General features: G+C 54.1%; 4 protein-coding genes across 4 annotated transcripts; 2 read left to right on the forward strand and 2 right to left on the reverse strand.

Moving 5' to 3' along the window:
• Nucleotides 1–6,095: 6,095 nt before the first annotated feature.
• LOC34622399 lies at nucleotides 6,096–8,101 on the reverse strand. The gene is made up of 3 exons (XM_022735565.2): nucleotides 7,927–8,101; nucleotides 7,701–7,781; nucleotides 6,096–7,633 (listed from the first exon to the last, which is right to left on the reverse strand). The coding sequence occupies exons 1-3, from the start codon at nucleotides 8,099–8,101 to the stop codon at nucleotides 6,096–6,098; spliced, it is 1,794 nt and encodes a 597-aa protein (XP_022586936.2).
• A 670-nt stretch (nucleotides 8,102–8,771) lies between these two features.
• Nucleotides 8,772–14,600, forward strand: LOC113146592 (the record flags this gene model as incomplete). Its single annotated transcript, XM_026334414.1, has 2 exons — nucleotides 8,772–9,555; nucleotides 14,578–14,600. Coding segments are annotated over exons 1-2 (807 nt in total), but the record flags the coding sequence as incomplete, so codon positions are not given.
• Nucleotides 14,601–18,616: 4,016 nt separating this feature from the next.
• Nucleotides 18,617–19,012, forward strand: LOC34623291 (tctex1 domain-containing protein 3). Its single transcript, XM_022736419.1, has one exon. It carries the CDS (start codon nucleotides 18,617–18,619, stop codon nucleotides 19,010–19,012), a length of 396 nt encoding a protein of 131 aa, XP_022590000.1.
• A 133-nt stretch (nucleotides 19,013–19,145) lies between these two features.
• Nucleotides 19,146–24,641, reverse strand: LOC34623290. The gene is made up of 8 exons (XM_026334415.1): nucleotides 24,032–24,641; nucleotides 23,483–23,702; nucleotides 22,955–23,142; nucleotides 22,094–22,516; nucleotides 20,488–20,759; nucleotides 19,927–20,281; nucleotides 19,543–19,736; nucleotides 19,146–19,376 (listed from the first exon to the last, which is right to left on the reverse strand). The coding sequence occupies exons 1-8, from the start codon at nucleotides 24,639–24,641 to the stop codon at nucleotides 19,146–19,148; spliced, it is 2,493 nt and encodes an 830-aa protein (XP_026190200.1).
• Between the last annotated feature and the right edge of the window lie 320 nt (nucleotides 24,642–24,961).

The raw sequence follows: 24,961 nt of genomic DNA on the forward strand, positions 1-24,961 counted from the left end.
CAGCCTGAAGTATGAAACCCTGTTACCAAAGCTTTACTCCGCCTGACCTTCTGCGTAGTTTATTCACTAATCTTGGTGCCACAGTTTTCCCAAGGTGCTAAGAAGAGGAAGAAAGGAGCGCACACCTGGGACCTCCAACAGAACACCCGACTCGACCTGGTGCAAAATCCCCCTAATCCTTCCTCTGTATGAGGTAAAAATAGAAAAAAAGAGCTCATATTGTACAGACATGTATTTCTATCATTAAAAGCCTATGTTGTTCCCCCTCCTCCGATTGCTTTTGTTGGTCTTGAGGCTGCTGGATGCCGACAGCTACGACAGGACCTTCCGAAACCACCACTTTCGTTTGTTGCTGCTGCCCCCCTTTGCGCATGAAGCCTCCCTATTTGCGAATATCCCTCAAAATAACACAGGCGAGACAACTTCTGGTCCTCTCCTAAACCGTTGGTGTGCCAAGAGTAACGAATCTGGAAGAGACTGAGGGTGAGAGGGGTCAGAAGTAGTCAAGACACGTCCCCCTTTCACACAGCACGCCTCACAGCGCTCCACGGCACGTACAACTTTCCTCATGCCCAAGAGTTACCCCTGGGGGTTGACCCTGTGGGTCATGGATATGATGCTGCTATTACATAGGAAGTCCTACCTGGGCATCCGCTTGGATCGCCGCAGACCCCAGTGGGATGAAGCATGCAGGGCTAGGCTGGCTATTCCAAGCTAATCCATAGGGTTTCGAAGAGGGGGGGTATGGCGGACGGGGTAGCCACTGTCCAGACACTGCAACCTGAGAAAAGCATGGCGAGCCAAAGGCATCAGCTCCTGAAGACCCTGCATCCGTAAGCGCTGTGGCCGCCAAAGGCCAATACATTGGGAATCTGAAAACCGTGGGACACTGAAGAATCGGTTCTGTGGACCCCTGCTGTAGGCGAGACCATTGCTGCTCCTTGATCATACAGGTTGGATGCCACGGTCGAGACTTCGCTTGCGGCAGCGTTACGAGGCAGTTGCACGCAGGGGTAAAACAGGCTGGTGAAGCTGAAGCCCCCAAGGGATCCAGCAGCACCATGAGACCTTCCAAAGGACCCCCAAAGGATAAAAAGGATACTAAGGGCCCATGGGAAACAGACGCCGGATGGCGTTGTGTGGTATCCCTTGAAAATGAATCTTTCCTGTGCGCGTCTTCGGGGTGGAAGGACACAGGACCACCAAAAACCTCATTAGGGGGAGAACGCTGCTGGTATGCCTCCTGTTTTTGCTGCTCCTGACTCTGCTGATGCTCGGCCCTGGACCAGCCCAATGCATTTACATTCCTATTCCTGCGTGGTCGGCCCACAGGGCTGCTGATGTTTACCCTGGGAACCACGGTGAGAAGTCCTTTCTCATTTTTTCTACTAGTGTGCGTAGATAGCTGGGAGGGCTTAGTTATGAGCGTTGTATGCTCGTCTGCTCTCTGTGAATCACAGCTGGCAGCAACAGACGCCCGGGAGGCCCTTGAGTGACTCCTCGAGATGTCGCTCTCTGTCATGGCACCCTCAGGAGCGGTGCTTATGGACGATATTAATCCAATATCAAGGGCATCCCCTGCAGATGAAGCCACGACAATGCATGACATGCATCCTTCTGATCCAGAGTTCCGCTATCTGTCCTCTCTGGCCCCCTGCCTTCGTCTCTTTCTTCGTATGTATATGGATGTGTCTCAAAATCAGTAACCTCCCGGAGATCCCACTCACTAGGAGGGCCTCGATGTTCAGGCAGCAGCCAAAAGCAACCGCATACGGCCGAAACAATTCAAAGAATCACCAGCAGTTCATCCAGCCGCCAAATAGGATATCCACAGGGATGCCCACTACCTGAACCACCACGGGGAGCGTATTTAGGGGAAAAAGCTTACCGAAAGGGGAAAGGCGAGAATGAGACCTTTGCACCAGCTCTTCCTCTCCATGTGCGTGACGGCAACTGCTGCCAACTCTGGGCGATGTCACACAGCAATACAGGCTGCCAACACGAATGTTTAGACGAAGACACCGCAAGGACAAAAGGGACAAAAACCAAGAGCAAGGAACAAACGATTATTTGTTTGATGGCATGCAGGAAAAACGCGGTGTCTGTTCCATTGTCGCGAGAAAAAATCTTCCGTTCCTTTGCTGCCGGTCTGCCACATTGTTTGCTAAAACCGTGTAGCCTCATCAACTTATTACTGCGCATTACGTTCCCTTACTTGCACCTTCCCGAAAGCCAGAAGAGACAGAGTTGAGTCTTGTAGAAGCTATCTGTGGACCTGAGCTCCGAAAAGCCATGGGCAAAGCTGCAGTCTGTGGCCTTACATTCGCCCCGCCTAAAGGATACGCAGAGTCGCGTCTTCCTGAGGTTGATGGGTTGCCGTATTTCACTTTCTGCATGCGCGTAACTACAGGAGTCGCCATACTTGCACTGGTTCCGAGCAAAAAACCCACACATTCTTGTTTTATAGAGTCCCTCCATATCAAATTGCATCTTCTGACTTCGACTTCGACGTGGGCACCACAAGGATCTAGAGAGGGCTCCCCGGTGCATACCTTCTTTAGGCAGTGGCTGGCCCTCCCCATGCCGGCGGTGCTGTCGATATCCACGTCTCCAGCTTCTTTGGCTGCATTTACTGCTGCTGTTGCTGTTGCTATTGCTATTGCTATTGCTATTGCTGTTGCTGTTGCTGTTGCGGTTGCTGCTTGTATGGCACAACATGGGGTCGCTGGTCTTATGTTCTAGGGCCCCCGGATCCTTATTCTCCAGACGGCGGCCTCCCTCATCCCATCCTCTATCGTCTTCATTTTCTTGTCCCCACCTTGCATTAGCACACTGATCCGAAGAATTCTGAACTGAGCTGGAGGCCCCCTCAGATCGCAAGCTTCCCTGCCAGGAACATTCCCCTGTGGCATAGACCAACCGCAGAAGATCGCCGCGCAACGGGTGAACTGGTAAGATAATTACACTGTGATGGACCAATCCGGACAGTCAGTAAGGTATGCAGAGAGTCACCAGAGCGTCAGTTCCTCATTGTGGGCATCTATGTGTATGCTAGCATAGGAGCTGCCCCCAGCAAAAAAAGACACGACGAGACCGCACAATCAACACGCTGAGAAGAAAATACCGAGGCAAACGAATCAGAAAGGACAGGCTCATACAGAGTAGCCTAGGGTGGGGACTAGAGGGCGGGACAAAGTTTACCACATGTTTCATTTGACGGGGTGATGGCGCTTTCTTGTTCTAGAGCAGCAGCGGCGGTAATGAGGAATTGCCTCTCCCGTTCCCGCTCTTCCTCTGGATCTCGACTATAATTTAAAAATTCTGGGGGCGCCGATTGAAGCTTGCCTCTAGATGGTGGATCAAGTTCCATTTCCGGGCAGACGTACAAGCTAGAATGCATCGTTGCTAAGGACTGTGAAGCCAGCACCCGTTTTCCGTGCTCAGCAATTAAATTCGTGTTTACTGCTCTGTCTTGCTCTCACGCTATGCACTGTGTCCCCTCAAAAGGAATAGGGCATTACATTTAATGGCTCTTCTATGGAAGTGCGGGTAGAGGGAAAGGGGGGTCGCTTGTTCCAAGGCCCCGTCTCACGTCCTTCTTGCAATGTTTGCGCCAAGGTCACTGACAGGAAAAATCGTGGTGCTAGGGGGAGGGCGGGGCCTGAAAAAACAGCATCTAAGGGTTCCTATGCCCATTCGCGGCGATGTTTCGGAGCAGCTTCGGTATTTGCTTTGTCCAAACGCAAAAAGGGGGGAAAGGCGGCAAGTAGCGCTCCTCCTGCTGTCGTATACGAAAGATAGCACTGTTCTCCCGAGGGCTTTCAGCTGGACTAGGCAAGAGGGCACAGTGGCTTAAGACAAGGTTTTGTGTCTCGAAATCTGGCAAAGATAAGATGAGGGAGTACAGAGGAGGCCCATAAAGGAGAAAAAGAAAACAAGAGAGACAGAAGAAAGCCTTGTGTATACTGGGCGCAATCGATCCCTGGATGCATACGAGTACGTAAGAGCACAAAAAAGAATGAAAAAGAAAGTAGTTTGTTGTTCAGGACCAGCTTCGGCAGGGAGCGTCAAGGCATACACTTGTCGCCTTGCCAATCCACGGCCTAGTTCGAGGACCCATGCGCCTCGCTGACTATAGTCCTTCCCTTATTCCTTAATAAAGCAAAGCACAAAAGCATGCGTATTGATCTTCTAAGGCATGACAGGGTGCGCAAGGTGCAGCCACTACACCAAAGGGCCAAGTTGCCTCGGTTGCTACACCATTGGCCCCGGGGGCACACAAGGGCACCCAAGGGAAGGATGTCTGGTACTGAATGAGCAGGAAAGATGGAAAGCGAGGATAACAACTCGGGTAATGTGAGCAGAGTGCAAGTGCGGACACAGCACAGTTTCTCCTGGTGCGGTATACCGTATGTGCAGGCGGTCTGACCAATGGGTTGCCAGCAACAGAGCAGGAAATAACGAAGCCACTTGGTTTTGCGCTTGCACTTTCTCTAGATTGTCACTCTTCCGTTTCTTACGATGAAATCACCTTTAGTTTCTACACATTCGCCATGAAGGCGCTGGCAGCGAACGCAAACAGGATTAAAGCCAGCGTCGGGCTTCTCTCGAAACTGCGGTCCCTTGTGTGCTACGCGCGGTGTTGCCTTGCTGCTGCAGTGTCACTCTCACCCTCCAGTTATTCCATTATCCTTCTTGTTTTCCTATGACTTCCAAGCCTTAGTCTTTAATTATAGGTTTGAACAGAGCTAGTGGTGCTTGGACTTTTCCTACGAGCCCGGGTAGTGAGGGCGCAGCCGGTGGGAGCGGCATAAGGATTTGTGCTCTTCCATTTGGTACCATGAGGGAGGCTGTGCAGAGTTCGTAGCCGACCAAGAAACAAAAAAGTGCTTGTCCCAAGATATTATTCTAAATGAAGGAGGCCATTGTACTTTTCACGTGATGCCAACTTCGCTTGAGGGTGAGCTGTCAGCTCCTATGTCAGAGTGCACCCGAAGATAATCTTAATACAGGTTAGTGTTAATATCGAAAATGCATCACAATCAGAATAGCAGTGGTAGCAGAACTTCCTATGGGGAGAAGGGAACCTTGGTCAGCTCAAAACTACGCCTCCCGGGCACAGAAGCTAGAAGATATACTGCGATATCGTGTCAGCAAACACACATTTAACAATGCTAGTTGACAACCTCGCTGCCCCCCTTCTAACACTGCAAAGAAGCAAACTAAATAAACTTTGCACTTGTTATCAGTCCAGGAGCATAAAACCTGCAAAAACTCAAAGCCTTTGTTGAAGGATGTGTACCCGATGGTCCATGCTAGTGAAACCGGGAAATACGCATGAGACTCAGTCGGCTCGGCCAACAGCATCTGAAATAAGTGTGCAAGTAGCATCAAGCATTTCTCATACTCTTACAGGATACAAATGCCACGACTGAAAGGTTCTCGCTTCTTAAGCCTCTCCTTTTCTCTTGCCGTTCCTTTCGCCCCACCAAAGAGGAAATAAGAACAGAAAAAAAATGTGGTTACGCCACACAGTTGGCGCTCTTTCTGTTAAAAATGAGTCACAACAGTTACCTGTTTGACTGAATGCAGAACTTTACCTCAAAAAGAGGAAAGCATGTGCTAAAATGGGAAGAAGACCATCAACCGATACACCAAGACGGGAAGGTAAATTGAGAGACCAGGGCTAATCCCCATTAACAGAGATTAATACACGTCACAAGGATAAGAACGATCTTTGTTAAGAAGCACAGCACATTTTAAGGCGTGTGCGTAGTTCTCGTTCATACCCCTTGCGCATTGACTGAGGAACGGTAACCTTTGGTGAAATCTGTGGTAACTAAAACCTAGATACAAAATGCCTAGAGAATACGAGCTGAAATGAGCCCTTTAATCCAAACCACCTGTGCATTAATGGATACGTTCTCCAAGAAGCCCTCGTGTCCTGTAGTTCCCCTCTTCCGTTGTCCTTTTATAGGAAGACGTTTTCCAAGCTCGCCCGAATTCCCGGTCGCCGTTTGGAGCCACCTTTCAAAGCAAGGGCACTTTACATGTGGGCCCTGCTCTATTGAATACTGGTTTGAAAAAGATCCTGTTCATGGTTCTGGAAGTTTATCCTTGATCGAGGGAGGCCGCCTCAGAGGGCCAGCGGCTACATGCGCTTTACGCTGCAAGGTCATCAGGCGCCCGATTACAACAAATTCGAGTGCCATAAGAACAATCAAAAAGACCTGCACACGAAGAATGCCATGTCCATCTTGAGATTTGACTGCCGCCGTGTATACAGGATTACAGATCAGAGAAATCAGCCCTCCGATCAGTTCAATTGTTCCGACCAGCCGGCCAAAGTGGCTTGCCGGGAATGCCTCTCCAACGTAAACAAACACCTGCGAGCTGAATAAAGACATGTACACCATGAAGAACAACACGGAAGCGTAGCCTGATCCTGCGTTGCTCGACAAGCTGCATAAGTAGGACAGCACTCCACTAGCATTCACGACTGCCATTACGGGTAAAATACCCGTCCAGTCGGAACACCTCCCCAATAAAACGCACGGGACAAAGGAAAGCGGCAGCATCCATCCTAAAAACTTCTGCGGGCCGTCTGCCAGCAAACGGCTATGTGATTCTTGATAGAAAGCAGAGACCCAACTGACACCGATGAAGTACATAACAATCAACACGTAGCGCTCCGAAATCATACTTCTGAATATCGATGCAGAAGCTATGATGGAGCTACCCGTATTTTCCGTCGTTGAGGTTCCTGCGCTTAAGGTTGCCAGCCCAGATGCTTTGTCATGAGCACTGATGGCTGTTCTGTGGAGAAATGAGTCACCCTCCATAGCAGCAGAGACATGGGGGGACTGGCTGATCTGCTTTTGCTTTTCTTTTTCAGGGGCCTTGAAAGGCTTCAGAGGCATCATGAACGCAGCAATTACAAAAAACAGCCCAGGACCAAAACACGCGTACCACATACACCCCGAAACTTCCCCGGAAGGCAGCAGTGACCACAAAACCAATGGAACAACAAAGGAAACGGATGATGCTGCGCCTAGCAGAGTGATGACGAGTCCAGGGCAGTGCGGAAAGAGCCGCGAAATCAGTAACGTGGGGAGAAACGCCGTATCCGCCCCCATGCCTATCAGCACGAATCCAAAGTACACTGCAGCGTGTGACTCTGGGGTTAGAGAGGAAAGAAAGAGCCAGCCAGAAGCGTTGAAGATCTGGCCAAGCATGCACGTCACTTTGGGACCTAGAGTATCCATTAGACAACCCGCCAGAGCACTCGTACCGAAATGGACGGCAAGCGTTATAGTATAGAGATGTTGCACCGCTGCGTCTTGTTCGTCGCAAATGAAAACCTTTCCTTCTTCCCTTTTGTCTACAAAGAATTTTCCTGCTTCATCGGTGGGGCACTTGAATGCAAAAACACCGGCGCTTAAAAGAAGGGAAGAGAGGGGTGCCCAACCAAAGTACACACAGCCCGTAACAACTACTTGCATGGCATAGACGGAGAGAAGGATCCAACGGTTTGTATGGAAAGGTGTTGCTTGGGCTGTGGGGGGAAGGCCGTCCGCTTGGCCCTTCATATTCTGAGCTCTTCTCAAATGGTTCCTTTTCCAGTGTCTATATCCTATGGGTGTCCTGAGTATGACTCCCCGGTTCCACTTCTTATGAGAAAGGGACGAGGCGTTCAGGACGGCGTGGATGTCGCCTCCTATGATTTCCGCAGTTTTCAGTTAGACGAGGAACTCTTGGAGGTGTGACAAGAGGCGAAGTGCCTTTCCCCTTGTGCGGAAAGAAAGCGTTGTGCATAGTTTCATTGTTAACACCGAAGCCGAAACTCTATCAGAAGGGAGGGAAGGACGGAAGATGTGTTCAGCGTATTAGCTACGCTGCTGCAGTGTTATTGATCCAACCTAGTACCGTTGAGGCAACCGGGGGAGCTGACTGCATGAATCCCACGGTTTGTTTGAATAGCTCCTAAAAGACCGTGATGTCTAGAGCTCGAGACACATTCTCCCCCGCGTAAAAAGTAAGATAGCCCACTATGGGACTCAAGTACTTGGTCTGTGCTGCACTGTCTGCCACAGCGTGCCATTGCACAATAGCTCTGCCTTCGGCTCAGTGACTCACAGAGTTATACAAATACGTGAACATACTGCTGCGCATGTGTTATGCAATAAAAAGAAGGTGGAGGAAGCACAGACCGAAGGCCCTAAAGCCCCAAGCCAATGAGAGAGTCTGTGTTATGGCCATTCTTGTACCGCTGCGCCGAAGCCCCTAGCTATCTGATCAGCGAAGATTTCACGAGATTAACGACTTTAAAGGGTCCGTTTAGCCTATTTTCCCTTTATTTTGAAGTTAATTAATGCACGCTTCGCAGTGAGAGAAGGAGAGGAGAGCGACAGCTCTTCCTACCCTCCTTAGCAGCGTTCTCAGCACTCCTCTCCTTGCATCTCTTTCCTCAGGACGCCGGCCTCGCGCCGCTTTTCCCTGCCTTTTTTGCTGCCGACTTCATCCGCCGGCCTATCATCGCAATCGCGGGAGACGGCGCTCCTTCCTGCCTCCTGCTTTCTTGCTTCGCCACCCTGCTGCAGGTGCTGCATGTGCCCTCTCCACGCCTCCCAGCCCTGAGATCATCTTCAGAGCCTCCCAGTACAGTCCGTCCATCCGCATCTTTGCAGCAACTGCGAGAGTATCCCAGAAGGTCCACCGCACGCAACGGAATCCAGCGGGGCCAGGCGTCGGCTCAAGGTGCGCAGCGCGAGATGAGCGACTTGGCGCTTCGGCGCTCCCTTTCCGAGGACGGAAACTTCGAATCGGAAGCCTTGACGGCCTTGAGCCTCAGTGCGAGCTCTTTAAGGTGCGCGGGGAACGAAGAAGACTCCTGGACCTGCTCGAGCCGTAGGGGCAGCAGCAGCAGCGGCGGCACAGTGAGGGGCCGCCCCCTCATGCATTCGCCTGCTTCAGATAGCCTCCCGAGCTCGCAATCCTCCACAATGCAAGGCATCTTGGCGAGTCGAGAGGCTGAAGGGGGCCGTGCCTCACCTCCTTGCAGGGGCGGGAGCAGTCCTACGTGCAGCAGTTCCGGGGGGAGTGTACGTACAGCGCAGCCCGAGGGTTCGGCGGAGGAGCAGCAGCAGTTGCTTCGGCAGGAGATAGCCTTTAATGCCCTAGGTGAGCAGGTTGCATCTCGCACTTTCTCTCTTTCAAGAAGTTCGCGATCTCCAGGAGCCGCAGGAAGCTTGCCAAGTGTCGAGATCGAGACGCATACCTCGTCAACCAGCAGTGGCAACAGTGGCGTGTGGCTGCCAACTGAAGGGGAGCTACGTGCGCCTCACACAGCGTTGCCTCCGCTGAGTGCCTCAGTGGCTTCGGCAGGAGGAGCACCCCCACTCGCTGCGCCTGGTGGAGGTGTGGGAGCCGGAGGGGGGGGGGGAGCTCTTAGGACTGCCGGCGAGGCGGAGTCTCAGCCCTCCTCTTTTGCATCCGCAGTAAGAGGTGGTCTGGAGCGTCTGATGCGTTTCTCGAACTGGCCGAACAGAGACGCTGGCGGAGGGGGCGTCGCAGCGGAACCGTCATGCGCCATCTCCCTGAGGAATGATTCTGCTGGGGGAGGGGCTGCTGGAAGCCCTCCTGAGGGAGGATCTTTCCCTCAGCAGCGGCTCGGAGTGTATGGGCAGCATGTACAGCCAGAAGTGCCGCCCTTCGGAGTGGCCCACGTGAGCCTGCTGTGCTTGAAGGTAGATCGGTGTACAGCTGTTCGTTCATCTCGGCGTTTTGTGCGCTCCTGCTCTGCCGCTGCGCGCCTGCCTGCCTTTTTTTTGCTCTCTCTTGAGTTGGTGCATGATGCGCCACCCAAGGGAAATCTTCTGCAGAAGCTGCAGCTTTTAACTCGCTCCTTTTGCTGCCGCTCTCGCTTGTCCCCTGCTGCTGCTTACCCACCTCGGCCCTCAGGCGGGGGCTCCTCCTGCCGCGCGTCGTGTGGCTCAACTTCTTAAGCTGCGCGTTGCCTTTTTTCTAGTGGTGTGCGCGCGCGCGCTGAGCATCGCCGAAGACAGGGAAAAACCCTGTGAAGGCGTGCGATTCGGGGAAGGCTGCGTTTGTTTGCAGCCGGAAGTCAGAGCGCACGTGGTGCTCTTGATGGAGCTGCAGCGCATGCGCAACGAATTGCAGCAGCTGCATCAGCAGCAGCGGCAGCCGTCCATCGTCATCCAGAATACAACTGCAGTTGCTGCAAAGGCAGAGGGGCCTCAAGCCACCCAACAGCCAGAAAGGAGTGGATGGGCTCCCCATTGGCTGTCCGTGTAAGCGCCAGGGGGTGGGGGAGGAGGTGACGACACGTGTCTCTTTCTCTCACATGCCCATGCATTTTCCGCTGAGTGTCTGTCTGTCTTGCCCCGCACTGCCTTCGCTTCGAGGTACAGTTTGTTCCGGCTTGCTGTCGGCGTGGGTTGCTCATGTGGCTCGTTGCCGCGGTAGAGGGCTTTTACAGGGGGGTCGTTCTTTCACAGACTTGAACTCGTTGCGTCTGTTGAGTCGCGTAATCTCTGGCTACATGACTGGCCAGCCACTCAGTAGGCCGCTGGGTGTAGGCCATGCGTCGCCTCGGATGTCTGGCTGTGTATCGTGCCGTCTTTCCTAGCGGCATATAGTCAACGACACGACTGCTTTTTATATGCGACGTCTGCCAGACTGCTCCGCTGGCCGTCCTCTATCGCCTTCAGCCCTCACGTGGCTCCATTCTCCCGAGTGTATTTTTATGCCGACCTCTGCACTTTCGTGTGGCGCGTGCACATGGCTCCGCAGGTTTTTCGCTTCGCGGCTGAACCGCTTGCTTTTTGTCTGCGGCGTTGGCGTCAGTTGCTTTATGCTCCTCGAGCACTGGCGGCATTCATGGAGGATGGCGCAATTGAAGGCAAGGGGCCACACACACTCGCGCTTAGGCAGCATCACACGCTGGGTCGTGTCACGTTCGAGTTTTGGTGACTTTCCGCTTTCGAATACCCTCTAGCTCCTTTTGTTACCGTCCTGAGTACATGCCTCACCGGCATGCTCTCCGAGCCGCTTCTACCCGACTGCCCCTCTGAGCTGCATCGTGCCACTGGGCCCAGTTCTCATGTGTAGCAGCACGTGCCTGCCTGCCTCTCCCTACTTCTTAAGTGCTCCTCTGTATATCTTATGTAGAGTGGGCTGCACAAACCCCTCTCTTCAGAGGTCCTCGTGTACCTGCCTTTCTGTGGCTTTGCGGCAGCGGCGAATGGACGCCAATTTGCTCCTCCGTGGATTCCAGTTGCTAGAGGAGTCTCTTGGACTACGGCGCTAGTAGACGGTACTGCAAACCATGTTGTCAGGGGTGCTGCCAGCTAGGCAGCCAGTTGACTGCTGCCACTGCCATGTGCTTGCTCGCGACACGCTACAGCTGTGGCAGCTGCTGCACTCGTTGTCGCAGCAGCTTGCTTGCTGGGTGCTGCTGCTGGCAAGCGGTCCTAGACAGCTGCCGCGGGGGGTCGATGACCCCGCAGCGAAAAAGCGGCAACCTCTAGGGCGGAGCCAGTCGGTACTCGCGGCAGCCGTATTGGTCACGACAAGCAGTGGCGTCACTGACAACTGTCGCTGCTGCACATGCGACTCGACTGCGCATCTGTTCCGAGGCGGGAAGCCGCCAGGAAACGTAGTTATGTTTCGTTAGCAAACCACGGGGTCAGGTGGCTCACACGTCTGGCACAGGTCGGGGTGGCGGTGGGCTAAGGAGGGGGTGCACAGCGGTAGCTAGCGGCAGGCTATGAAAAAGCAACATCGTGCGAAGCAGGCCACACTGCTCAGTCTCCCCGTCACGCATGCGCACATGCCGCAACTGCATTTGCAAGCGTTGTCGCTGGTACTACTCATATGTGGCGCGCTGCAACTCGCGAGAGGACAGCTGCGTGAATTCCCCCCGGAAGCAGCATTTCTGCATCACTAATGCCGAAAAGCTGTTGGTGGTGGGCGTACTGTAGCTGCCGCTGGGATCCCCAAATCCCACTGAATGATGAGCCTCCGAGACAAGTGTTTTTTCCCTGGATCTGCTGCAACACGCGCAGCAAGATTTGCTGCCGCAGCTGCTCTTCCGCCGCTACGGCTTCCGATGCATCCGTTGCTGTCACCGCTGTTGCGCGTTGGGCTTCAAGCTGCTGCCGCATGGCGCCACTTGAAAGCAGCAAGCAGCCCGCGTTCAGAGGCAGGAAGGGCCTTCTCCTTGGGGTGTTCCGACTGCCGCAGCACGAGCAGCCGTCCGCACACGTCATATCACTGAATCCAACAACGAGAAGCTTAGTGGTTGATTGCTGTATGCCAAATCGCTGCATGGCGGCAGATATGTTGCCGCTGCCAGACAGGCTGTACAGACATTCTGCGAAGAAGCTTTTCGTCTTAGTCCTTCCGCTGCTAAGGCTGCCAAGGCACCGCAGTAGCGCCACCTGCAGGTGCTCCAGGGATACCACGGAGCATGCATTTAACAGCAGAAACCCCCCCACACGACAGCTGCGCCACACTGCAGGATCTACCGAGGGAGAAAAAGAGCCCGAAAGCAAGCTGTGAAAGGGAGTTGACGCTGCATCCTTGAGGTTGCTGCTGCTGCTGGGGCTTTCAGTTATCCTGCTGTCTCTACGGCTCACGTCGAGCTTGCTAGCTTGCTGCTTTTGTTGCTGCTCGTCTGGCTGGCTTTCCTGCAGATCTGATGGCTGTTGTGGTTGCTGCTTCGGCGGCATAACGAGCAAATCCATAAGCTCACGTGCGTTTTTTACATCGGCAAAGAGGAAGATGTCAAGTGCAAAGCGTGGGAAGAGAGGAGCTAGGGATGCAGACCATCCTTTATACCCGTGGAAGGTCGCTTCGGAACTCACGCCCACTTTGCAGCAGCGGCAGCAGTGCGTGCCGTCGTCGTTGCTCATTGTTGCACAGCCGCTTTTACGCTGCAGAAAAATAAGAACGGTGGGTTTCCCTATGAGGGGGCAGCGGCGGTGCCAGCGCAGGCCCCCTCGCGCTCTTCCGGTGTATCCCCTCGAGACCCTCAAAATCCCTCTAAAAACACTTGAAATGACCAATGCAAATAAAGGGGAATGGTGAAAATCCGTTCTCCGAAGATATTTCAATGGCGCCTAGGGAGCCTCGGCTGCAGGCTCCTGCTGCGCCTTCTGCATGCAGGCGCTGCCAACCCGAAGAGCAGGCAGGCAGGGCACATGCGCACAAGTCTCGGGTGGCATTTGCTGCACAGGCAGGGCCTTTGGCACCAGCACTTTCTGTGCTGCAGGGAGGCCTTCGCTATTGAAAGGCGCTCCTGCATCCTCCGGAGCGGCAGAGGCTGCAAGAGCGACCACTGGCGGAGTCGCATGTGGGTGGGTAGCCTTCGACCCTTGCCTGCTCAATCGGACGTGCCACTGCAGGAGCCGTCGTTGCAGGTGCAGTGGGAGCTGCAACACTGCAGGCTACGCGCCCTCCGCCCCCCTTCCCCCCTGCAGGAGCAGCGCAGATTCCGCTGTGTTGGTGGACATACACCTGCGAGCTCAGCTGTCTGCAGTATTTGGGCAGCACACGAGGCCGCATCAGCATCAGCGCAGACTCTAAAAGAGCTGCTCTTAACTGCACCGCTGTGCGGGCCGAGGCATGCCAGCTGCCCCCGAATGCCGAGCTTCTGCAAGCAGGCTCCTTCTGCTGCTGCTGCTGCAGCAGGAACAGAAGGAGCAGAAGCAGCCGTTTTGGGTGATGAGCAAACTGCCCAACTCGGAAGAACAGCCCATGGAAGCGACGTTCCCGCACTTGGTGCTGCTGCTGCTCGTGCAGCGGCGTCTTGTAGCGGCGAAGCCAAGAAGCAGGGGCGTCCTATCAGTGCGTCAGCGAATGCAGCAGCACCGACCAGCAACGCGTTTGGAAGTCTTGCAGCAGGAAGCCTTGCTGCCCCACACAGTGAGGCAGCCGCAGCGGCGCTAGCAGGAGGGCACTGCTGTTACTGCGGGGGCAGTTGTTTTGATCTGAGTGCATGTGCACCAGCAGCAGCCGCCGCTGCTGCAGCCGTAAATGTCGCGCTGCTCCGCTGCAGCAGCATCCTGGCTCAGTTGCAGCTAATACCTTGCTGCTGCAGACTCCCGCTTCATGCATTAACAGACGCCATCGAGTTAGGAAACCTCCATCGCCTCATCGCATCAGTTGCAAGCAATAAGGCCCCTTCTCAAGCTGCTGACGACAGCAACAGCACCAGCAACACCAGCAACACCAGCAGCAACGCCGGAACGTCCACCCTCTCCGGCGCTAGACGCACATCAGGTAGCAGTAAGCGGAAGATGCATGCAAGCGACAATGGCGGCAGCACCCCCGCAGATGCCAGCAACACCAGCACCACTGCAGACACCAGCAACAACAGCACTGTAGACGATTGCCGGCGACAACAGGGCCAAGAAGATCCACAAACGCCACAGCAACAAGAGCAAGAGCAACAGCGAGAGCAACAAGAGCAGCAACAACAACACAAAGAACAACAAGAGCAACAAGAACGACAACAAGAGCAACAAGAACGACAACAAGAGCATCAGCAACAAGCAGAGCAACAGCAACAGCAACAAGAACAACATTCCCAACGAGAGTCGCATCAACAGCCTGTTTCGTCTCCCGTGTGTGGTAGGCGTTTAGCAATTCCAGCTCCCCTGCAGCGCCACCAGGCACTGCAGCAGCTGCGGGGTGGTCTGCGAGCTGCCGTTACAGATGCGGCCAGTGAGGGCATCTTGTTGTATTTTTTCTCGCCTTGCATCAGCAGCGCGAGTGGCAGCAACGCCGCCGGGAGCAGCGGCAGTGGCAGTGGGGAAGGCGGGGGGAGTAGCGGTGCCTTCGTGCTGCGCTGCGGCTTGCTGTTGGAGTATATTGGCGATGGAGATGCCTGCCTGTCTTGGGCGTTCGTGGCGCGTGGGCTTTCAGCTGCAGCAGAGAAGCAGCTGCTGCTGCTTTTGTTGTTGTGCGCCACGGGAATCTTCCTTAGAGACATGCCCTATTCCACTAGCGTGGACGTGCGAAAAGCCCTCCTCCCACACCGTCTCCCGCTGATGCCGTCGCTGGTGTACAGCCAGCTGCTCTTGGAGCAGCAACTGCTGACGTCGCTGCTGCAGCAGCAGTGCAGCATCGTTTTCGCCGCCGCTCCTCCGCCCCCCGTCGCCACCTCTGCTGGCGTCGCTGCAGAGCCACCACTCCAAGCAGGGGACGCGAAGCGAGAAAGGCGACTTTCCGCATTGCAGCAGAAGCAGGCAGGAGCCGAGGCGGAGGTGGAGGCGGAGGCAAAGGCGGCTCCAGCAGGAAAAGCGCCAGTCGCAGCAGCGGCGAAACAAACAGCAGCAGCACCCATGTCACGTGCGGCAGACACGAGTCTCCTAGGCTGCGTTCCCTTGCGTCCATTGAATCTGAGATGCCGCCTTACGGTGGACTCTAGCGATCTGCTGCTCTGCCCCCGTCCGCTGCTGCTGCTGCTGCAAGAGGCACCCTTCAACCGCCTTGTGCTGCACAGAGAGCCAGACTCTCCCGAGACAGAAGCAGCCGAAGCCCTTAGGGAGGCTGCTGCTGCTGCGGCGGAGGCAGGCGCCACTTCGCGGAAGCGGTGCAGCAACAGCAGCCGCAGCTGCAGCAGGCGCTTCAGGAGGAGCAGCGGCAGCAAAAGCACTCCTGAAGCTGGCGCTCGGACCTCCTCTCCTGCGCAGCAAGCGCAGGAGGAAGAAGCGCGCCTTAGGGCAGCCTCCCTTGCTGCTGCAGGGTTGACGGCTGACGGCCTTGTTATGCACGACAACTTGAGGGATGCCTCTCGGTGCTGCTGCATGCGGCAGCAACACTGGGTTAGACGCATTGCTATTCTGGATGCCCCAGAACTCGCTCTGAAGATCATTCCGGAGCTCCTGGATCTCCAGCGACAGGAGCAGCCGAAAGAGCGTCACCCGCAGCAGCAGATGCCCGAGCAGCATCCGCAGCAGCAGCAAGCGCTTCCGGAAGTGCAGCCGTCGCAGCAGCAACAGCAGACAAAGTCGATTGGATGGTCTCCTTCTTTAGAGTTGCAGCGGGAGTTGCAGCAGCTGCAGCAGCAGGAGCAGCAATCCTGTTTTTTTAGCAGCCGCGCGGCGCCACAAGGATGTGCAAGGGTATGTGAGGAGCTGCTGCGGATAGACGGCACCCACAAGCACTTTAAGAGATTTAGGCGCATGCTGAGGGAATTTCACATGCCCCAAGCGGCGTGCACTACGCCTGAGGGGGCGGGTATGAAGGGAGACGAAGGGAGTCAGTGCGGCTCAACGGGAGCCGCAGGTGAGGCAGGGGTAGAGGACAAGTATGTCCCATAGGGGGAGGATAACTACTAGGGATTTGATGGTTTTTACCAGAGGCAAAAGGGTGTGGAACCGTTTGCAGGCTTTTTGAGAAGGAGCATAACATGGCAGTACGCTATGTCTGAACTCTACTTGCTCAGTTGGCACAATCGTGACTTTTCGCTTGTTGCTGCCCTCGCCTCAAATTTGTACAGAGCAGGGAAAGTCAGTGGGTTAGGGGACCATTGGAAAGTTACTAGACAAAAACTAAGGGCAGAATGAGGCACATCTTCGTGGTTGTCTGTTTGTTTGCCTCTCTTCTTGACATCCTTCCTTCCCTTAAGGGACTGCAGCAGATCACAGTATTCATGCCATGCAGTTTAGCTCTCTCTCGAATGCAAGGTGCCTCTATAACTTCCGGCGCACTCTGTGTCCTGTCTTCTAATTGAATAGCGAAGCAGGTAACGTCTTGTAGGAGGTGTCTCCCTCGGCCTGAGTCGTTTCTGCCCGCAGGCAAAGCCCTCTCCATCTCGATAGGGCGACGTGAAAAGAGTAAGGGGATAATTCATGGAGGGATGCACAGAAAACTATATGCACTATGCAAGAGATATGGAAACGACGCGTGCAGCAGGGAGGGAGGTCTGCTGAGAAGCCCAGAGGCTGTGTGGGTCAGCGCAACAAGCAGAGCTCTTAGCCTAGGTTATTACTAATAATCGCAGAAGAACTACATCGATCTGCCATTTGAGTACAGCAGGAGCGTCGCTGCAACTGCATGCGTGCTGTATTCCAGCTCCTACCACCAGGCCTTTCAAACATTAAGGGTGGCAATACGAGCGAGGAATACGTGCGTGCTGGAGAAGGGTATCAATAGGCAGCCACTCCAGCAGAAGATGGTGGGCCTCAGTGCACCTTCAACACAGTTTGACCTAAGCCGCATTGCACATGTGCTCTCTTTGGTAGCCGTTTTCACAACGGGGTCGCTTGTTCCTTTGGAAGAAAGGGATGAGCTATATAAAGGTTCAGCGGCCGCTGGACACTGGAATAGGGGCCTTACAAGATCAATAGAAAGGCGAACTTGTAGTGTTTGCTGAAGTGTGCCGCCACCTCAAAGGGCCTTCAGCTTCCGGATTTATTTTGGCAAGCCTGAGCTGCCTGCCGCGTGGGCACAGGAGGAGCAGAGCAAGCCAGACAACATTTTTCTGCATGCTATAATCGCCTATGACTAGCTCGATATAGTCGCAGCTAGCTGTCGGTAGGGATTGCGGAAGTGTTCACTAAATTAAGATATTCGCATGTGTGCAAAAGGTTTCGCCGATGGTCCTCCACGGTTTTACTGTCTCTGCCATATTGGCCGCAAGCAGCTTATGATTGCAGCATTCTAAGCGGCAAAGAAACAGAGCGCATCTTGTTATCAGCAGTGAAGAAGTGACATGGCGTACTGTGGGCTACATGCCTGCGCATTAGCGAATGCAGTGACACCTCTCCTGCCCCACACGCACCATGGGTTTTCCCATGAGAACTTTAATTTTTATTTTTCGCTAGCTTATATTGATGCGTTTTTGTCTTCCCTGGCATAAATGAATCACCATTGGGTATGGGGTGGACGCATGGTGTCCTACACCCCAGGGTCACCCCCTCTCTGGGGCCGCCCTCCCATTAGATTTCGTGCATGTGCTCACGCTGCTGCATAAATCTCCCTTTAATTCATTGCCATTATAGGCATAGCTATAATATGAGACCACCTATTCTCCTAACCTGTGGATGTGTATAGAACTGGGCACAGGCTCAACGGCGAAATACCCCATCGGCGGCGCAGTGGTATTCTCCTGCTGTTTCATGGCACTTTCTTCGAATTCTCTGTTCCTTGCTGATGTGACCCCGCTCCGATTAGACTATTGGCCCCAAATAGAGAATATTATCTCTCATCCTAGAGGCGTCAAACGTGATCCGTGCTGTAAATGCACACCAGGAAGGTCGAGGTTAGCAAAAGGCTTTACTCGTACTGTTTCACTAGTCCCTGCTTCGCTGCTACCACCAGCATCAGTGCTTCCAGCTACATTCTTCCTCTCTCACTAATTCCCCTTTCGGCTGTGCTGTCACTTTTGCTGGCTCATGCTGTCTGCTGCTGCCGTCAGAATTTTCCACCTCCTATCTTTCCCACCTACGCAGTTTCATTCATTAAGCTCTGCTGATTAAAGTATTCGAGGAGGCGCTGACAGCTTGCAGACAGGTGTAACCGTCATTCAGCAGGAAGAGTTGTTGCCGCGCGCCATCTTTTACTACCCTCTTAGATCCTGCGAACGATGGCTAGCCATGGCATGGTTCCGGGGCCGATCCCCGAGCCTACATATAGGATGGCTCCTTCAGAGGATGAAAAATTTTATCCCTCGCGCATAGAGGAGTTGATACACTCGGTCTGCGCAGATTTCTTTCGAGACAAAGTAGAATATGATGCCTCAATGGCTGAGGAGTGGTCTCAGTCCCTGTCCTCTCGGCTCCTCAGCGCCGTTACCCAGACGCAGCACGTGCCGCGCTATAAGCTCATCGTGCAGGTCACTATTTTACAGGAAAATGGCCAGGGCGTTACGATTTCTAGCAAAAGCCTTTGCGACGTCTCTTTCGACAGCTGGGCCTCTTGCACATTTAGGACGAAGGCTCTTGTGTGTTCGGCTATGGTTTTTGGTTTTTATCACGAATAGAAACTGGTTCACCACTAAACAATCTTGCAAGACCCCGTTTTAGACTCCCAGAAGGGCCCTGTGGCACCCATCCAGAGGTGGAAGCACAGCATGCAAAAAAAAAAGACTGGAGAGACGGGCGACAGCCCCCCATTCAACCCAAAGTGACCAGAGACGTGGCAGGTCCTAGAGTCATAGAATTGTCTACAGGGAACGCAAAAAGCGACGAAGGACGGTCCGCCCAGCAGTTGGACAGCTCACCAGAGGCCGTTGCAGAGGAAGTGCGAGGGTCACCACTCAACGCACGGTGGTTGAGTTCTCGCGTTCCTCTGGCAACCAGGCTGCATTGCGTGACTAGGCCTGTTGTAGGCAGGTAGCGAGCTAGCTAGTCAAGGGACAAAGGGAGGAGGAGCGGCAAGCCTACTGGCCTGAAGAGGCGTTCAAGCAAGCAGCGCTGAACGACCAACTATTGGTGCTCTTACGAGGAGGCCGTAGGAGGAGGCGGGGGAGCACGAGAAGAGGGCCCCTCCCCAGAAGGAGGAAGCTTCGGCCTGATGACCGACTTTGCCCGTTCCCGAGGCGTTGCCGGGGCCTTTCCCCTCGCTGCAAAAAATCACAAGAAGATCACGAAAGGCACCCGACGACTGCTCGTGCTTTGCTGCCAGCGCTGCTCTGGCGCATTCTACCGGCAACAGCAACACAGTAGGAGGCGAGCTGTGATGGGAATCACGTTTCTGTTGGGCGCCTTAAAGCCCCGAAGCGAGTTCATCGCGCCAAGAGCACGACACCAACACGCCACTAGAAAGATGTGCTGCGAGGCCTCGCGCGACGGTTACAGGAGCTCAAAGACGCAGTGTGAAACAGGAGCACAGGATTTCTGGCACACACGTAGACCGACCGCTACGATGAGTCAAGCGCAAAGCAGAGAGAGAAACAGCTGGCATGGCCAGAAGGCCCCCAGAAACGAGGGGGCCCCCTTCCTTCCTGTGTTTTCCCCCGCCACCCCAGCTCACTCTTCGCCATAAGGCCCTGAAAGAAATTCTGCAAGGAGTCCGAGTCGGCGGGATTATCGAGACCCTCAACACTCCGTACCGAGCCCGAAGTGAGCGCCACGCTTCCCTTCTGCAGGGGGGCCCCCCTCACAGATCCAAGAGCTCGTGAGGCGCTCTGACCTAACGCGCGCGAGGGTAACACACGAGCCTCAGGGCCCCCCTGTGGGGCCCCTACACTCAGGGCTGGTACCGAACCGAGAGTCTCCGCGTCACCGCTGGCGGCGTCGGCTGGCAGGTTCTGCGCGAAAAGCAGCACTCACGGAGCCTTGTACATACCCACACGTTGGTGGCAGAAAAGCGAAAGCAAGACCCCCCGTCTACAGGCAATCGATATACACAGGAAAGGAAATTAGGATGTGCCATAAGTCCCTTCTTGCTTCTAGATGTGCCGTAATACTTGTTGCGTCTTACCAACCGCACTTCCTTGGATGTTCTCCGCTGTGCCTGTTGGGGGGGCCCTGCGGCGTCTCCAAGGGGAACTTTCTGCGATGCTGCCTGCTGTGTTGCTGCCGGGGATTTCATCGCCACTATGGCGCTGGGGTGCCTCTGTTGCAGCTCACCAAGAAAGGCTGCCATTTTCTGCAAGGGAACGCGGGGGTTGTATGCAGGAGAAGTGCTGCTCTGGCGCACACGCATCAACGGGGCAAGCGGCACAAAAGCAGAATTGCAAATCAAATGACAAAACACACTTATTGCGGCAACGGAACGAGCACATCCTTTAAGAACATAATAGTGTTTTAGAGCCGTCAGGCAAAGGATGACAGGGCACGCGCCAATCAACCCCATAGACAGATGGGCAGAGAAAGACAAGGATAGGCAGTGTAGTAAAGAAGGGTTGGAGGGCCTCACTCTCCTGCCAGGAGGGCTGCGACTGATGAAGGACTCGTAGGGTTGCTGCACACAGATGCCACACCACCTTTATCGCCCTAGAGACAGCAGAAAGCAGCAGCATCCGTAGGAACCAGCGATATGGCAACACTCGCCAGTGTGGGAGCGCTTATGTTCTCACGTCGAACGACTCCGCGGGTGTCTTGGCGATGAGAGATCTGAAGGTAAATCGAACCTGTTGCAGCCGAGCCCATCATCGGCAGGCAGTTCAAAAGGTAGTGAAGGGCAGGTGTGAGGCCTTTGCGCGCACGAGGGGCCAATGGAAGAATCGCCAACGATGTAAGGATGAGTCACTCTAAAGAAATAATCATGCAGGAGGAAGAGGGGTGTCTCACCTGAGCTCTGCCTCTGTATCCCAGCCTGCTGGGACAAAGAGCCGCTCCGCCTCCTCCAACTGGGCAGACTCCCTAGAGCGCAATGCGTGAGAGATACAGAGGGAGGCAGAATAGCGATGGAAGGGTGTTCGAGGAAGGTAAGAGCTGTCTAGAGGTGTACCCGAGAAGAGTCTTCATGAAGCGGTACAAAGAGAAGGCATCAGAGGGCCTCTCAAGGCAGAGGAAAGAACACACTACACGAAACTAAGTAGGAGCACGATGGCAGTCTCTGATGACACCGGCTGCTGACCTGAAGGGATATCCATAGATCCGATGCATCATGTAGCGATACAGCAAATACACATTAAGGGGCCTGCACAACGAGACAAGTAGACAGGAAGCCACGAGATCGTGTGGGCTTTCTATGAAGGCACAAACAGCCGAACACCTGCTGCCAGGCGAGCAGAAGAGCAATAGCCACGGAGAGATATACACACTGCTGTCGCTAGAGGGGCTGATCCATGTCGTGCAGAAACAGCAGCTAGCACTTCGATGAAGGCATGCACACATGCATGAACAGGTCAGCCTCCAAACACACATATGTGTGCATCAATACAGGGTCGAGTGTGCAACACAAATTGAGACAAGCGAAGGCTAGGCTTGCGAGAGAGAGAGAAAGAGAGAGAGGGGAAGAAAGTGAGAAAGAGAGAGAGAGAAAGAAAGAAAGAGAGAGAGAGAGAAAGAAAGACGGCGGCACCTGCTCTCTTGTTTGCAACTCGTTAGGAAGAGGGCAGCGCCCGCGTTCATGCAAGCGAAGCGCAAGAACAGCAGGAAAATTTCCAAGGCACTCGGATTTTCTCTCGTCGTAAGCGAAGACGCTGCATCTGACCGCGTTACTACAACAGTGACGGGCACTGCAGACGCTGCACCCGCACTCCCTTGCAGAGCAGCCACAGAGGGCGGTGCCTGCACACAAAAAAACGAGGCCAAGGTACACCCTACACAGAAGCACGCTGTGTTGATGACACCTGTGCTTAGAATGCTTGGTAGGGTCAAGACCATGGAGAGAAGTGCGCGCCTTTGCGCAGGAACGGCACGCCTACGATCTCTGAACAAAGTATTCCATCTTTGGGTTATACATGTCTTCACATAGATATCATGCTGCCTCCCCCCGTTTACCTCGTCAATATTTTCGATCTTGGCGTCTGTGGGGCCTCTGGAGAGGAAGTGGTGCAAGCAGTTGGCTCTGTAGGTTGATATATAACTGAGCACTGCACAGGCAGGCAAAGTCAAGGAGCGGCACAGACGGAAGCATACACCCCGACGGCGAGAGACCGTGAAAAGGCCACATATGCATCCTTCTCTTGCCTTCCACCTCGTAATGTGCCTTCGTGAATAGAAGAAAAAGGCACAAGACAGCGAAGCTTTACGGAAGGAGCAAGCAGAGGAAAATACGCGTTTGCCTCACTATCTGTGCGACGGTATCAATATCGGCACGCATATTTACCAATGCACATAAAACTAAATACATCCTCCCTTCCCTCCGTTTTTTTCCTATTCTGCAGCTAAAACGTATCGGTCCAAGCCCCTCGGCAACGCCGCACATGATTGCATGTGCCCCTGGTGCCTCCTTTTGCAAATGAGTACATGCGCCTCTGTGGTATATCCGTCTCGCTATATTTGAGCAAGCAGTTTAGCCAGCGTCCTACTTTTGTTGTTTATCTGCTTCTGATCCTCGGGGGTTTGCTGCTGCATGAGCCTTTGGACTATCTTATCCGCGACGCGAAGCCACGCGCGAAGGGCAGACAACGCCCCCCACGCTTGCAGGAGGTCCAGGCAAACGAGGATCGAAAGGTGTGGAAGGCAAGATGGAGGCAGACGGGCTGCCACCGATTCCCTGTGAAGCAAAAGAGAAGGCGTATATACAGCCTAGCGCGTTAGCGGGGGGGAGGGGAGGGAAGACACATATGCAGAGACATGAGGCCACAGAAAACAGTAGAAAAAAGCAGTTAGGAAAAGAGGGAAATAGGGAGGGCGGGATAGTATCGTAAGAGAAAGCCTCGATGTATGAGGATACGATTTAGGTAGGGGAAATCAGCGAAACGAGAAGTTCAGGCGCCTCGTGCACGCGTAGAAAGCAGCACACACGCACCCCGACATCCACAGATGGCGACCGAATAAGCAGTAGGCAAACACGAAACGAAACCAGAGAAGCACGGATTTTTTCTCAGCTTTACCATGCATATGGATCTTGGAGAATCCAGACATTCGCCTTCGTCTCTACATCGGCTGCTGCCTCTTCCTCCTCTTCAAAGAGGCAGCGAACTCCCAGATATGCAAAATCCAGCTCGGCAACGCCTCCTGTGTCTGAGAGAAGCTCCGTCTCCGAGAGAGGCGCAGGAGAGCCAATCTGCTGCAGCCGACGCAACAAGGAGGTCTTGCCTACATCTTCGGCACCTGGAAAAGATAGGGCATAGACATTTGAGAGAGAGAGAGAGAGAAAGCGTGTATGTGTATGTGTGTGTGGCAGAGAGAGAGAGACAGATAGATACATACACAGATAGATACATACACACATAGATGGATACATACATAGATGGATACATACATAGATGGATACATACATACATAGACAGATGCATATATATATATATATATATATAGAGAGAGAGAGAGAGAGACAGAGAGAGACTGCTTCCGCCCCTCGTGCACCGGAATCTAAAAAGGGCTTAAAAGAGAGATGCCAGGGAAGTCGAGACACTGAAGTCCACCTACAGCAGGCGTACCGAGGAGGATAACATAGCCGCACGGTGCTTGCGGATTTTTGGCCCTTGCCCCCCGGAGAACTTGCTGCCAGATTCCCCCGCTGCCTTTCACCTCCAAAACAGCGCCTCCAGCTTTCGTGGATTTCTGGAGCTGGGAGGCGCCTGCCACGCTAGAGTCTCCCTTAACGGACTCTTGTTTCAAGGCAGAGCTTTTGTCTGCTGCCTGCCCTCCCCGGCCCTTCAAAGAGGTCACTGCACCCGGTGACAACAGCTTTGTCTGGAGGGATCCAGACATTCCGCGCTTAGAGAGGGGGGGTATCTGAGGAACCCCTGTGAGCCCTTCAGGAGGCGCTTCTCCACCACTGCGAGCGCGAGGAGCCTCAAGAGTAGATTTATCAGGGGGCGCCGCAGTCGCTTCAGCTTTTGATCCCCCTGCCTTGGCACTGCCCTCGCTAGCTTCCGGCGACTCCTCCTTCACTCCTCCCCCTGAGATCCCTTCTTGCGGTGACACCATATCCCCCTTCTCGCATTCCGCAGTCAGCTCTTGCTCAGAGACCCCCGCTGGACTCGCTGGCACCTCAGGGGCCTCGACGGCTGCCGGAGACTCCGTGTCGTTTTGTACGTCAGCCATTTGCTACGGGAAGCTGACTTGCAGCATTGATATGCACGGCTGGCGAGGGCGGAGAGTGGCGGTGCGCCACGGAAGGGCGGAGAGAGAGAGGAGCGAACAGGGGTTTTTACAATGTAACCACAAACCGGTTCAGCACCATAAAAAAAAGAATTGTTATTCAACAGAAATAAACAGGAAAAGGAGGCGAGGGAACAAGGGGGGCCCCAGCAGCGCTCAAAACGGACCACAGAGCACAGCGGCGCTGTCTGCTACACAAAGGGGGCCCCTTGCAGGGGCCACTTGTGGGCTATAAGAACAAGTAAAGGAATTAACAAGTAGTC

This window comes from Cyclospora cayetanensis, unplaced genomic scaffold (genome assembly GCF_002999335.1).
Source record: "Cyclospora cayetanensis isolate NF1_C8 unplaced genomic scaffold, CcayRef3 CcayRef3_contig_41, whole genome shotgun sequence".
Taxonomy (NCBI): Eukaryota; Apicomplexa; class Conoidasida; order Eucoccidiorida; family Eimeriidae; genus Cyclospora; species Cyclospora cayetanensis.

Bases quoted from the DNA above. Each gene is read 5' to 3' on its own strand.
- LOC34623291 (XM_022736419.1), top strand. From the start codon at position 18,617: ATGGCTAGCCATGGCATGGTTCCGGGGCCGATCCCCGAGCCTACATAT.
- LOC34622399 (XM_022735565.2), bottom strand. From the start codon at position 8,101: ATGGCACGCTGTGGCAGACAGTGCAGCACAGACCAAGTACTTGAGTCC. The intron at 7,782-7,926 runs GTACTAGGTTGG...ACAAGGGGAAAG, and splicing joins CTCCCCCGGTTGCCTCAACG to GCACTTCGCCTCTTGTCACA. The intron at 7,634-7,700 runs GTCCTGAACGCC...GGACACCCATAG, and splicing joins TAGGAGGCGACATCCACGCC to GATATAGACACTGGAAAAGG.
- LOC34623290 (XM_026334415.1), bottom strand. From the start codon at position 24,641: ATGGCTGACGTACAAAACGACACGGAGTCTCCGGCAGCCGTCGAGGCC. The intron at 23,703-24,031 runs GTACGCCTGCTG...TATCTTTTCCAG, and splicing joins CGGCTATGTTATCCTCCTCG to GTGCCGAAGATGTAGGCAAG. The intron at 23,143-23,482 runs GTAAAGCTGAGA...TTTGCTTCACAG, and splicing joins CTCCAAGATCCATATGCATG to GGAATCGGTGGCAGCCCGTC.